Genomic DNA, 15,565 nt, shown 5'->3' on the forward strand with positions numbered 1-15,565 from the left:
TTTAATGGAAATCCATTAACATAAGCAATTTCCTCTTACCGTGTGAAAAGAGGAATGCATCCTTCCCAAGAGTCCTATACATCAAAGGATTCCAAAATTGCCTAGGTCAGATTCCTTGTCTGCTGTTGGTATTTTGTTGATTTCCCAGTTGGAGATAATGTTCCTCTAGCTAAGAGGATGGCAAGATGATATTATCAAACGATTTTCGTTGGAAAAAAAAAAAAAAAAAAAACACCTCTGCTGAATAGATTCTTCACCTTTCTATCTTAATACTATTATGACATTAATTAATTAATTACAGTAATGAAAATATCCATAAATATCCACCAGCAAGCTTTTTTCATCATTTTTAATTTATTACTGTTAAGAAACGAATTAATCTTCTTTTGCATATTTATGAAAACTTATTCATTTCCGTTCTGGTTTGCTCTAAAGTGTTGCGGAAATTTAAATAAAAAACAATATTGCAAAACGTTTTTAACCCAAAAAAAATTAAGTACAGAAAGTTACTTTGGAAGCAATAACTCACTTATTATGCATATTTATGGTAAACAAAAGAGAATCCTCGTGGGTAGCGCAGTTTTTATAATCACTGTCCTCCCCATTCTGGTGGAAACGGCCTGAATTAGAATCCCGTCAATGAAGGGAGGAATTTTTATGAGTCTTTTTCATAATGTGGCTGAGTTAGTCGGTCTCAGGGGAGGTTTGCATGGTTTTCTCGCGGAAACTAAGGTTTTTCGACCGCAGAACACACCCATAGTTTACAAGCATGTTTGTATACAATGCAATGACCTAAGTTGCTGATGCGCCTACAATAATATCAAACAAAAGAGAAACTAACGTTGGCTCTCAGGAAATGTTAACTGATGTGCTACTATCTGCATGAATTCAATTGTACATAATTAGGCTCGCTACAAAGCGCTTTTCTAAGGCCCTCATGGGTGTCACAGTTGGTAGAATAACCGTCTTTGCCACACTGGGTGGAAAAGACCACTTCGGGTGCCATCTATGACACAAGGAATTTTTATGGGCCTTTTCGCAACGTGGCTAGGTTAGTCGGTGTCAGGTTTTTTCTCCCGGAAACTCGGATTTTTCGTCTAGCAAACAGAAAATCGACAACAGAATACATGCAATTTACAGACAGTGTATAAGGAACAATATGGTCTTAGTTGCCGAGCTCCTAAAACCTTACAACTACAACTTTTCTAAGGTCAGCTCTATTTTGAAGAATATGTATTGAAAACTCATTTTATTGTTAAAATTATGGATTTAATAAGCATTATTTAATAAGTAGCTTCTCACCTAACGCTGTCTTCTCGCAGATATATCTTCCGGGATGATTACAGCTCTTTACTGTTTTATAAAGGTCACTTACATTGTGCTGATGTCGCCACTGCAAAGCAAGACAAGATGGCGACATTATCTGATAATGTTCTTCTGCGCTGTCAAACTTGGAATCTGAAATTTGAAACAAAATGGACATTCGTTTTTAAGAACCTTAATATGCTGTTCGACAACTGTTAATGCTTACTATTATTTTACCATTTCCAGATATTGTCCATAGTTATTTCAAATGTATTTAAAACAAATATATTTATTTAATTTTTAAACAGGATTATAAATATCCCTTTCCCATCTTACCTAAACAAAATTTCCATTAAAATTCCGTCCGAATGAGATATTGTTTTTTCGTTCCTATCCTACGCTTTCCACTAGTTCCCACCCTTCCACTCCTGCAGCTAGCAAACTAATGGAACTGTGGCTCAGTTACTGAGGGTTCCTACAATGCTGGTTCCACCCTGATAATGTTTCCCCCATTGTATTTTCAGTAGACAGTTTTTAGTTGCTCTATGAGTCTTTTATTAGAAACGTGCCGGTTCCTATATTAAAGAGCCAATTTTCGTGTGGGGGGCTGAAAATTCCGAAATAACTCACAGGGTAAAACTCTAATCTCTCCGTGGGATCGGCTAACTTCAGCCCTATTGAAGAAAAGAATTAAGAGTTAGTTTCTTCCACTCACGGCGTTGAACAACAAAGATCTTTTCAAATGGTGAACCTGTTATATTGGCGGTGGTTAGCATCTTTAATTACTTTAACATCGACTAGTTGAGTTACTTAAAAAACTTTTCAAGACCCTTGACGGTTCCTACCTCTGGAGAATATACTTTATTTCATAATGCTGTTGGTCGACTCCTAAACTTCGCTCTCACATACGAGGTGTGGCTATAAAGCTCCCGGACTTTTTTTACATTTATTTATACACACAATTCTATATACATTCTCAAGATTTATATACATCCATTTATATATACATGATACAAGATTTATATACAATTTATATACATTCTCACATATATATCCATTCGCGACATGTATACAGAAAGTGTATTTGTAAGTTATTAGCGGCTTCCAGGGTTTCCCCTAAAAAAAAAAAAAAAAAAAAGAGCATCAAAATTTTACGTATATATTTAACACACAAAAAAAAAATAAATAAATAAAAAATAAAATAAAATAAAATAATAAAAAAAAAAAAAAAAAAAAATTTCTTTAAATTTTTTAAGTTTTTTGAATTTTGAGAAGGAGAAAAAAAAAAAAAAAAAAATGCATCTGATAGATGAAATATGTAATTAGGTGTGCATTAGTGTTGTGTTTGCGTTGTGTGTTAGCCGGCACCTGGCATTTAGCAGTAGGGGGCTGTGGCAGGTTTGTGTCACAGCCCCTCACTCCCATCCCTAGCCACATGGAGGCAGCCAGGATCTACTTTATCTTAAGAGGACACGGACTGCTCCGGTCCTGTGGTTAAGTTTTTGGACGTCTGATGTCCCATCAAGTTAATCCTGTGTGGCCGGGTAATGCATCAGGGAAGGTCCCCGCAGAATTACCAGGGCACACTTTTTTGGTTTTTTATTTCCCCTTAGATATAAAATAAAATAAAATAAAGTAAATAAAACAATTAAAATAAAGTAACGTAAAATAAAATAAATAAAACAATTAAAATAAAGTAAAGTAAAATAAAATAAGATAATTAAAATAAATAAAATAAAGTAAAATATATTAAAATAAAATAAATAAAATAAAATAAATTAAACTATAATAATATAAGGACTATCATTTACTTTTCGATATCCCTATACCCCATCTCTCACAGGGCTCAGTCCTGGCCAAGAGTGGGAGGGATGTACTATTCCATCTCTTGCAGGGCTCAATCCTGACCAAGAGTGGGAATGATGTGATCAGTTCATATTGGTACGCAATCTGGCATGGTAGTGTCCATTTCTTCTTGTCTTTCTTTTTCCCCTCTCTTCCATTTTCCTTCTTCTTCTTTCTTCCCTTCTTCCCTCTTTTCTCCTTCTTTCCTCTCTTTTCTTTCCTCCTGGATATGTCCTTGTGTGTACCATTTCCTATACACTCTAGATATTCCTTTGGCTCAGGCACTGGCAGATTCATCTGGTCTTGTTAAGCCTGGCACTTGTGATTTATGGTACATACAAAGTTTATGACCATTGTTATGGTTCTCTGAGATGTTAGGATTGTAGGTAACATCAACATGCTTTGTTCTCATTGGCACATAACCTCTTGTAGGTGAGAGTGCTGTAATGCCTGGAACTTGGACACTGGGGATGTAGGTCTGTATCTTGCCCCTTGGTTTTATTTTTGTTGTTTTCAATGTCATAGGCATTACATTTGTTCGTGCAATACTACTGTGATCTGGGATTATTCTTCACCATTACCTATACACTCTAGGTGTTCCTTAAGTTCAGGCACTGACAGATTTACCTGGTGTTGGTGAGCATTGCTCTGGTAGTTTATGGTTCTTCCGTAGGTTATGACCATTTCTATGGTTCTCTGGGATGACAGGTCTGTGGTCATTAATCCTGTCCAAGAGTGGGAAGGCTGGAGTCTGGACGGTATTGTTCTATCAGGATACGGCATTGTCCATTTCTTCTTTACTTCCTTTTCCCCACTCTTCCATGTTCCATCTTCTTTCTCTTCTCTTCCTTCCTCTTGGGCATAATCTTGTGTGACCCAACACCCATTGTTTTGCCGTAGTGTGCTGGCACATGTGCAGTTGTTTGGCCACGTTCATCGGTGATTTTCCTCCTCTTTCTTTCCTTTTTCTCTTTCTTCCTTCTTCTGCTCACTTCGCTTTCTCTTCCTCTCCTTCTTCATCTTCTTCTTATGGCTCATATTGTTTGCAAGGTATGCATACTGTGATGTCTGGGATCTGGTCATTGAGAGTTTACATATAAGGTTTATGACCACTGTTGAGGTTCCCTAAGAAGGTACTATTGTAGTCAACATGTATTTTCTTAATGGCGCTAAACTACTTGTGTGGTAAGTGCACCGTGTTGTCTGAAACATGGGCACTGAGGATGTAGTTCAGTACCATGCCCTTGAATTTATTTTTGTTGTTTTCCATGTTGCAATCATTACTTCTTGTTATTGTCATATTTCTGTGGCATAGGGTATACTCTGCATTTCCCTTACTCACTTGTTGTGTCTTAGACTTTTGCCATGTTGGGGTTGACTGGTCTTTTGTTCCTGGTACTGTTTATTATGGTACATGTACAGTTTATGTCCATTGTTATGACTATCTGAAATGACAGTGCTGCAGTCAGCATGTATTCCTTTTTATTGTGGTATTTTTAGCATGGGTACTGAGAATATATATCAGTCCCTTTCCGTAGGTTAGTCTCCATCCATGCTGTGTCCTCTCTCCCAATTTTAGGTATGGGCTTGTGTGTTGCCTCTTGCTTTACTCCGGCATACCGAGGAGGGTTCTTCTTCTTTTGAATGCACTTGTTGCAAAGTTTACTAATGCTTGAAAGTTATCTGGTGATTCCAGCACTTTGGGGAAATCCTCAGTGTGATACACTTCTGTCACAAGCTGGAATGGTTGTCTCAGGTCTGTGTAGTTTATGCATTCGAGCATTATATGTTGTACGGTTTCCAGTGACCCGCATCTGCAGTTGGGGGAATCAGCCAGCCCCAGAGCATGCAGTCTTGCATTTATGCTTCCATGACCCGACAGGAGGAAGGTAGTATATAAATCTGGGCTCAACCAGGGTTTATTGTTTTTATTTATTTCCTGTGCCAGGGGGATGAATTGGTATGTTGTTCTCCCTTTGGTGTCTTCTCTCCATTCTCTTTGCCAGTCTGTAATGAACATTTCTCTTAATCTTCTTTTTTCTTCCTTATCTGTCTCATTTGGATCTGTTGTATATTCTCCTAGGGAATGTGGGGTTCCTTGTCTTCTATAGTATTTTAGATATACCTGTATAATTTCATATGTTATTGGTATTTTACCACATATTATCTGGAGTGCTGATGTAGAGATGGTTCTACATGCTCTGGAGGAGGCCAGCAGGAAAATTCTCTGTGCCTGCATTAAGTATTTTTTTACTAGGCAGTGTTTAATGCTGGGTGCCCAAGCACCTGCTCCGTAGCATATAATGGGTAGGAATAGACATTTGTAATACATTGCCAGTGTAGATGATTTTACGTTCCACTTTTTCCGGGCAATTCTCAATAATTTTCCTGTTAATTGTTGGGTTTTATTTCTTAGATATTTTGCGTGCTCTACAAAGTTTAGTTTCTCATCTAGTATGACTCCTAAATACTTGTATGTGGATTCCCTCCCTATACTCTGTTCATTGATTTTTATTGGTGCAATAAAAAGAACACAAAGTGAAAGCGCTCAAAATGGTTTTATTTTTCAAATTAATCACTACCCGACTGAATGCACTTCTCGCCCCCATTTCTAAAAGTTTCTGAAAAGAGTCAACGAAGGTGTCCAAAGAGATGATGTTCAGTTCATTGCATTTTTCTTTATGTCCTCAACATCCTGAAACCGCTTTCCTTTGAGGGCAGTTTTCAACTTGGGAACGAGGAAGAAGTCCGCTAGTGCTAAATCGGGAGAGAAGGATGAATGATTGATCTGTACAATGCGATGTTTCGTCATAAATATCTTCGCAGCAAGTGCGGAATGAGTGGGAGCATTGTCGTGCAACAAGAACCCATTTTCCGAAGACCTCACTTGGGAAATGCGCTATAGTAGTCTTTGAAGCACCTGTAACACGTAGAAGCACCATCCACTCTCTGACAATTTCCCGAAATTTTGTAACTCTGTCCTCATTTCGATAGGTTGACGGACGCCCACTTCTTGGGTCATCGCAAACATCCTCACGTCCGTGTTTGAACCACTTGTACCATTCAAACACACAACTTAACGTTTCGCCAAAATACAGTTTTTAACGTTCATACGTTTCTGATGCATATTTTCCCAGTTTAAAGCACATTTTGATATTCGTTCGTTGCTCAATTGCAAAATAGTGACACGGAACATTAAGGTTACTAACGAAACTGGTTGTTACTTGCAACTTGTCAGCCTAATGGACAATCTCTGTACCATCAACTGTTGGAAATTTGATACAACATAACACTTCCGTTTATTTTCAAACTCATCGAACATGACCGCAACAGTCCGGGAACTTTATTGCCACACCTCGTATACTGTTCGTCTCCATCTTAGCTTGCTTTTTCCGTCTCACTAAGTCCTCACGAAGGTCTACAACGATTGCCAGAGCAATGGCTGGAAACTTTTCCCTCCCAAAAAACGGGCAAGCCAACAATAGAATACGTTAAATTTGCAGTCATAGAAAACAGATGTCGCAAGGTGGGTTGGGGTATAACGGCTCAATTATTTATTTATTTATTTATTTTTAACATATAATATACACAACAGGCATTAGCCCAGTTAAAGTGTATAACAGAGCAAAGGTTGTACAAAACATAATATACTTTGTACAATGAAAGTTAATTCAAACTGGAAAAGTCCAATTCACAAAAATAAAAAAGATATTCATGACGTCAAGTCCAGCGCTATGTAAACTCGCAGAAAGTAGTTTGCTGCAGGAGACATCATCACACACACACGAATAATGAGGACATCTTTAGCCCAGAACTCATCCGTCAATCGGTCAACCTACTCCAAATAGTTCTGTGAAATTGTTTCTTGTTCACAGCCATATCCAAGTCAAACTTGTTCATGAGTGCCAATGTTCTTTTGAAGAAGGAGTTCCTGGATATCTCTAATCTAGAATTACCGATGTGGAATGTAGTCTTCTGTCTAGTAGCCACGGCTGGAGCGTGAAGGTCAATATGGCATAGAAGATCCGGCAGGTAGGTTGAACCAGCGAAGATGTGGTACAACAGTTTTAAATCAAGAACAGTTCGCCGAGTTTCCAGAGATTGAAGCTTGAAGTAGGAACAGAGATTCCCGTAGAAGATTCTGTGGTAAAACATGGGGTTACGTCTGGAAAGATAGTGGATAAATTTCATCTGGAGCGATTCTATTTGCTGTATCAAGTATGCATAGTGTGGGTTCCATATAGGAGAAGCAAACTCCACTATAGGGAGTATAGTTGTCTTAAATAGGAGCACAGAGAACTGAGGATCTTGAAATCTGTACGTCTGCCGTTTAATGAAACCAATTTGTTTTTTCGCTTGGTTTAATATATTCCTAACATGTTTATCAAACCCACATGTAGCGGTAAAAGTAACTCCCAGATCTTTAACTTCGTCAACTCTGAAAATCGGCATCTCCTTGATGTATTATTCATTAACTAAAGTCTTAGTTTTCCTCGAAGCTGCAAAGGAAATAGAGCTGCATTTCCTAGTATTAACCTCCAAACCATTCAAAGCAACCCAATCAGCAAAAGAGTTGAGAGCAGCCTGAAGGTTAACTGCATCATCTTGACTGCTGATACGTGAATATAGTTTCACATCATCGGCAAACATTAGTGTCTTGATACCACCTCTCTCAACAAATTGCGGTAGATCGTTGATAAAGATGGTGAATAAAAGAGGCCCAAGAGATGATCCCTGAGGTACTCCTCTCGATGGAAAAAATTCTCTTGAGACTTCCTGTCCGATGATCACCCTATGTTTTCGATATGAAATATAGCTCATCAACCAGGATAGTAAAGGGTCAAGTATTCCATAGTGTCTTAGTTTTTGAGCAAGTTGATTATGCGGGACACTGTCGAAAGCCTTAGTAAGGTCTGTGTAGATCACATCAACCTGTCCTCCACGATCGACGGTGTCTAGAACCTGTTGCCAGATAGTGAGAAGATTAGTGGTAGTTGATTGGCCCCTGGTGAAGCCATGTTGGCAGTCGCAGATAAAGTGATGAAAATATTCCATTAATCGGTGGTGAATGACAGTGTCCAGAATTTTTGCCAGCGAGTTCATAAGGCAGATGGGACGGTAATTCTCTAGTGAGTGGTTTGCACTTCTCTTTGGGATAGGAATAACATTAACAGTTTTAAAGTGAGTGGGGTAGATACCAGACTTAACGGAAAGATTGAATATATGCAATATTATATATTTCAGTTGTGGAAAGCATTTCTTCCACAAGATAAGTGGAATGTTATCTGGGCCTGCAGAAAAATCTTTTGTTAGTCTCCGAAGCGCTTGAATGATATCGTCTGTGTCCACCGAGAGATTATTCAGTGTATCATCCTTAATGACTTGAAATTGATAAGCTGAAGCAGCAGTAGCTGCTGTTTTCTCTGAAAAGGAGGAGAAAAAGGTCGCAAAAAGATCTGCTTTAGTTTTGTCACAGGTTATAGGCTTGCCATCGGAATCAATGATCCTGGTTCCTGTTGAGCAGTTATTAGAATTCTTTAGCATGTTCCAGAATGGCTTCAGGTCTCCATTTACTGTGAAACTGTGTTGAATTGATTGAATATAAAGAGCGTATTGTTTTCTGATCGTCCTTTTAACGTTACTTCTGAGTTCCTTGAACAGTGCCATATATGCTTCATCATGTGTCGTCCTAAAGTGTTTTCTGCACTGTTCTTTGGCTCGTATAATCGCAATTATGTCTGTCGTGATCCAATGAGGGAATCTATTCCTGTAATTTTTACTAAGAGGTACGAACTCTTGAATGATAGAGGAGATTGTGCTAATAATTACAAGTGACCTACTTACAGTAGGAAAGAAGAAATCTCTACTTGGTCCTCCATGCATTCCATCCTCATTGAAACAGGTTAGGATTGTTCTTTTGTCCTATCGCTTCTTCGAGAATGTTGACAGTAATTTATGAGCAGTCTTTATTGATACGTTCTACTGAGCTGAATAGGATACATCTGTAAAGTATGGCACTGAATCAATTACCTAAGGAATCAAACACGAACTAAAAGGGGGGGGGGGAGAATTAGATGCAAGACAGGAAAGGGTTAAAAAAAAGGAAAGGTTAATTTCATGATTGAAAGATGGTCAGGTATAAAGAAGGGTCAGGAGACTCGTAAAATGTATAGAAGGAATATAATTAAAATAAGAAGCCGAGAAAAAGACAATGGGATTACATTAAAGAGAAAGCTTGTTGGAAAAATCAGAGTGCGGTGGAGAGGATTACTAACTGGAGTAAACGGACAAAGATAGCAGGAATAATATACGTATAAAAGGTGCTAATGAATTGCCGATCCAATTACTGGATCCAATTACCTCTCTCATTTGGGAGTGAAACTCCCAAATGGGAGAGGCAGTAATTGGATGCAACATAACTAATTGGATCGGCAATACAGCTTAAAGCGGACAAAATGAAAGCTGAAAAGGGGAATAGAAAGAAAATTAACGAACGAACAGACTTAGATAAATTCATAAGTTCCATTTTCGAACTTGCTCTCTTATGCAAGAAAGTAAATGGAAGCTCTAGAAAACAGAATGTCCATTAAGTTGGGAGGATGTTTCTCTTATGAAAGAAGATGGATGTGTGATCATAATAAGAGAGCCCACAATGATCCGCTAATAAACTCCACACAGAAGAAATATTTAAATATTAGATGAAAAAAGTTTAATAAAAGCACAAAAATATTAAAGTGTTCTCCATCCTGGATGAAACCAATCTATACCATCTCTTCCGAATAGGCAGCCTGAACTATTGATGTTTCCACAATTCTACATTTTCGCTCAGATGGATGCTTGCTACAGTTGCCATGGGTATGGCACACGATGGTAATGTATTGTAAAATCTAAACACAGACAAAAAAATAAATTTGAGTGACTTTTATACTGAAGCAGTTCACAGCCCTGGGCGTTACAGACGACCCAACCTGCTGCTGTGGAGAGTTGGAGAGCTGGCACCACCTTATGCATGAATGCCAGCTTTATGATAACCTCCGCTGTCACTCATTACCCGGATCACGTTCTTGCCCAGAGATAGAGAACAACACCTCGACGGAAGGCAGGAATATATAGCCTTCTCAAAGTTTTCCGAAGACCTGTACAGAAGATGAAGCGACCTGAACACGTACCAACCACATCTTGACCAGTAGCGACAGTAATAAGCAACACCAACAAATATCCACCGGGTAACTATGAAGACTGATAAAAGAACTGAACAAAGGACTAACGGCTGCATGAGCTGAGCACCCTAGCCCGGCTCTCTTTAACTCTCCTCCCTGGCAGGGGGCGAGACAGGTCGCCTCGTCCCCCTGCTACCCCATCCTCTCTCTCTCTCTTGTGGGTCATACCCACTGCTCAACCTGGGGACGTCTTCCCCAATGTCCCCATATCTGCCTATCCCTTCAGCCTTCAACCTTCCCACCCACTCTAACTTTGCAACTGTGTACGTCAGCCCTCAGTTCAAATTTAATTCGATATCAAAATTAAAATCATCCTTTCGGCGTAGTTTTAGTAAAGTTGTCCCACGATTTTGTTCCTTTATTTTTAGGTCCTAGCCACTGAAATTTCAGGAAACTAGGTGGCAGGGCCTGCCAGACGGGGCAGTTGTGGGCAACGAAGAGTCCCACTAGGGGTCCAACGGCTAAACGGTCAGAGATACAACATACCATGACATTACACAACAGACATTGCCCATATACTTTTTGTAAATCTCTGGCTTTCACAGACCTCTGTGCTACACCTACAATACAACACGGAGATGGGGGAAACCCCTGGTGCCGTTAGATATCAAATACTTTGCACTTTACACTTTATAGTCAGAAGGGGGTATCGGCCTTAAAACATCGGCCAGTGACACAAGCACACCTTGTTTGTCATATAAAGCTTGGATCGTGTGCACTTAGACAACTTCTTAATGTCCTATTGTGGTAAGTAGAAAGAGATTTCTGAGAGCATCAACAATCCAGTCGCTATTCTGGGTGGATAAAGACCTTTTTATGATGTAGAACCTTCCGTTATACTTTTATGAGGCGTAAGATACGCTCGGTGCAAGATGAAGAAATGAGAGAAAATCAAAGGTAGGTGGTCTCCTTTACCCTCTGGTACAGATGGAAATCAAATGTAGAACAGTGAATATAAGTGATAAAAGATTTTGCTTTGTAGTGATGGAATCTTTACAGAAAGATTTAAACACAATTCAAATCAAATAAACACTTTATCCCGTAGAGTTTTGTAGGGTTGAAAGAATAAATTGATAATATACAGAGAGAGTTCGTGGGCATAATTCTAAACCAATTCAGAGTAGACTGGAACTACAGTTGTAAAAAGTTAGTGCAGACAGCAGAAAATAAATGTAATTGAAACTTAAGGATAATAAACTCAATAAAATTAACACCATCTTCTCAAGACAGCTGTATAACGAAAGCCAAGAAAAAGAAACGAATAAGGTTACAGCTATTCCAATATAAGTTCGTAACTAAAAGTTTTGTTTCTGTTATTCTTTAAATAAAAGACTACTTTACCTATCTCAGAAACGAGTCCTCCATTTACCCACTTCCAGTGGTGAGAACTGTGGTTTTTCTTCGCTCCGATCCAGTAGATCATCCCTGACATATATCCGTCCGTTGATCTGATCAAGTTCTTCAGGAATAATTCCTCATTCGGGTTATCAATAGTGACCAAGTGAGCTCTTGATTCTTCACAGATTCGTCGAGCAGTTGACCAGCTGACCTCTGGATAAGAGGCTGATAGATAACAGTGATTGTCGTAGTGCTGGAACAGCTGGTTATCACAGATCACTCCAGATGAGGATACTGGATCTGGAACGAAAAATTACATTATAAAATACCAATAAAAACGCTAATAAACTTAACTGTTTATAATTCTACAATCTACAATGGGTGAGAGTACGTGTTCATGGGAGATTCGTTCGAGAACTTTGCATTCCGAGTACGAATGATCGTGGGTATTATCCAATCAGTTATTTATTATTCTGTGTTTTTAAATAAAATAATAATAAAATATATTGGCTTGCGGAATTCTAAAAATCAAATTTAGATTGGTTGAAATAAACTAAACCTCAATTAATGGCTCCTGTAGACTGAGATGCATTCTAATAAAAGTTTCTGCATTGAATTTTTCTGTTATTTCAGAACCAATAAATTCTAAAACGAGTCAAAACGACTTTCTTAAGAGAAAAGAAAGTAATATCGATAACTTCGTTCCAATTTCTTATTTTAAATGCGTTTTCTCTGGAAGGATGGCTGAAACTCAATTCGACTTGTATTTCATCTAACTTCTAGCTGTTGCAACTACAGTTACCTAAAAGAAAATGGAAATCTGAGAAATGATCCAATACCGCTACGTTACCTTTGGGAAAGAAAGCAGCTTCACCATCTGAGTTTTTATTTTCGGTAATTGCATTCATCGAGAATGATTTATTTCGTCAGCTTCTGCACTGCCTTTTCTTCCACTTCTGTTACCACGAATGTAAAATAATCCTTGAGGTTTAATTTGAGGAATATGCAAATCATTTTTGTACGGACGTGATTTTCGTTACTGGTACTTCTGCTTTCTGTAACTAAAAATAAAGTTTTATTTTTACGTATCCGGTTCAAGTTACCCATGACAAGTGAAATTAATCTCGGATTAATTAAATGGTTTCTTAGGCAGAAGTTAGGCCTACAGAAGGCATGTCTTTGAAATAAACAAAGTTTATACTTCACTATTTTTCAAACCAACTGAATAATTCATCTACGTTTTATTGAAGTATACTGCATATCTTGGTTAATGAATAAACTAACTGTAATAGGTGTCAGTTGTTGATGTATTAGGGTTTTAGGAGCATCAGTGACTATAGCCATATTGCTCCGTATATATATATTGTTTGTAAATTGCATGTTTCCGTGGTCAATTTTCTGTTTACTGGACAAAAACCAATGCTACCCTCACCTGAGACCCGCTAACTCAACCACATTGTAAAAAAAGGCCGATGAAAATCATCAACGACAGGACTCGAACTCAGGTCTTTTCCACCCAGTGTTGGGATGACAGCGATTCTAACAACTGTGCTACCCATGAGCGCAATAGGTATCGGATCTTAGATTTAAAAGAATTTAAGTAATTAAAAGATAAGAGTAAATTTTCACAACGTAAGCATCTGCAGCAGGAACTGTCTGGAGTCATGGGACAGTACAGTATGCAGATAAAGCTTGTTTCTTCAAGGATTCAAAAGTGATACCAATAAGCAAGGATTCAAAAGTGATACCAATATGTGTTTACGATTAGGTTATCAATAACCTAATCGTAAACACATAATTTCCAGTAGCTTATCATATAATTACTGATAAACTATGGGAAACATGGGGAATTAAAATAAGAAATTTGATCTGATGGAAGGAAGAAAAAGTTACCGGCTGTGGGATGAGTGACAGGAAAAAGGTAGTTGAGAGAGAGAGAGAGAGAGAGAGAGAGAGAGAGAGAGAGAGAGAGAGAGAGAGAGAGAGAGAGAGAGAGAGAGAGAGAATATCACCGTGATTCAATGTGATAGTTCACTAATTTATAAAATAAAGGATCTAGTTAAGATCGCAAAGAGTGGCAAACCCAAAACAGAATGCGATATTCTATTTGGACTCACCTGAAACTACAGTAGTCTCTCTTTCTTTCCTGTGATAATTGGTACGATGACAAAGGCATATAAGGCTAATAAACATCGCTGGCACGTATTCTCTACCATCAGTAAGGCAGTTCTAGTATAGAGCTCAGATGATATCTCCATAATCCTGTATGGAGAAGACAATCTATGTGTAAAGCTTGATGACAAGAAGCATCCATTTTGAGAGTGCGATAACCATTTTATCACTCATAATGTAAACGCAAAGCTCTGAATATAGATCAGAATAAAAAAATTCCTAAGTTTGTTCAATTGTTTATGGCACAGATGGCCTCGTTATTGACGTGCTAACTGAATAACGGAGGCTAATTAATGGCTTTATGGAGTATAAGAGGTGGAGTGAGCACTTGCTGATGAACCATTATGAAAATTACGTTCAGAATTAGAATTGAGTGTAACGACCAACTAGCCAAGTATGTATGGGGTTCAACGAACTCTGAAGTAGAGCTGCACCAACTGGAAAGATTCCGTTATATAGATTTTAATGTCGTCTGCATTCCTGCAGATGATATTAAAGTTTATTGCTTAATATCGGTAAAATCTTAAATATGGTTAATAATTAAAAGATCAAATAATTGCCTTTACAAGACCACACCTTCGAAAACTGCATATTCTTCATTGAAATTTTGCACAAGCACAATAATATAAGGTTGAATACTGCTATTTGGCTTCCGATTTACAATTGTAGAATACGTTTTGTAAGACGTAAACTGGTCTCTGAGTTTCTCTCAGTAGCTACAATTGCTATTCGTTCACCTCAAACGGGAAAAAAAAAGCATCAGTTCGAATTCCCATAAAATTTCCTTCCGTCAAGGTGAGAAGAATTTTTATGGGCTTCTTCCACGTCAAGGCTGGGTTAGTCACTCTTGAGCAAGAGTTGCACCGTTTTCTGCACGGAAACTCGGATTTTTCAACCGGGTGGAACAGCTCCAGTACACTGATGTCTCATATCCTTAATTGCTTTGGCAGAAAAGCAATAGAAATACTGGTCTCTCATCCTCATGCTAACTGTAGGAACACATAGCAATTATGAATACTGTTAAGCCAAATGAAAAACATATTCAGAAAGGATGAGACAAGCAGTTAATTATAATCGAATTTTCAAAAAATCGTATGACTCAGAAGTGAATCTATTGTCCAATCACGGGATCAAGAGACGAACATATCCTGAAACAGTTGCGCGTAGAAATAATGCTATTGCACTTAACTTATATGACAATAGAGTCTTCTCGCAGGCTCTTTAACCCTAAATCGTATATGTATCAAACTACTACAACCGACTTGGCATCTCTCATATTGTGAAATTAATTCACAACTGAGTTGCCATCTGCAATACCATCGGGGTACCTACTCACTCATTGATGAGGGGCCAAATAGGCCTGAAACGGCCATCTGGATGGTGGTGGTGGTGCTCACTGAGAATAAGTAACCAAAGTCTTCTCTACTGGGGAAGCGTTACTTATTCGAGAAAGGTAACTCGTTGTGAAGGAATTGTTCGTGCACTAACTTATATGACAATAAATCAAATGAATATGACGTATTATGCGAAGAATATTATGTGGGAACTTTAAATGAAAAAAAAAAAGTTGTTGAAATGAATTCCAGCACACTTCACACCAGGTTTATTTCTAGAGTTGTAAATTAGTAATCCGTTTTTCAGTAAATATGTTGGTGCTGCGATATCCTTCATCTTTTGACCTAATT

At 38.2% G+C, this 15,565-nt stretch overlaps 1 protein-coding gene across 1 annotated transcript in view; it reads right to left on the reverse strand.

Annotated features, from left to right (window-relative positions):
* Positions 1–15,565, reverse strand: part of LOC150080643 (uncharacterized) — a 131,013-nt gene that overhangs the window by 42,191 nt on the left and 73,257 nt on the right. The window contains exons 9-10 of the mRNA XM_090381258.1: positions 11,712–12,008; positions 1,303–1,458 (exon numbers count right to left, since the gene is read on the reverse strand). Coding sequence (XP_090237384.1) covers positions 1,303–1,458; positions 11,712–12,008 — 453 coding nt within the window. The remainder of the gene's footprint in view (positions 1–1,302; positions 1,459–11,711; positions 12,009–15,565) is intronic.

Source organism: Mastigoproctus giganteus, chromosome 9, assembly GCF_048544385.1.
Source record: "Mastigoproctus giganteus isolate SK-2022 chromosome 9, ASM4854438v1, whole genome shotgun sequence".
NCBI classification, from domain to species: Eukaryota; Metazoa; Arthropoda; class Arachnida; order Uropygi; family Thelyphonidae; genus Mastigoproctus; species Mastigoproctus giganteus.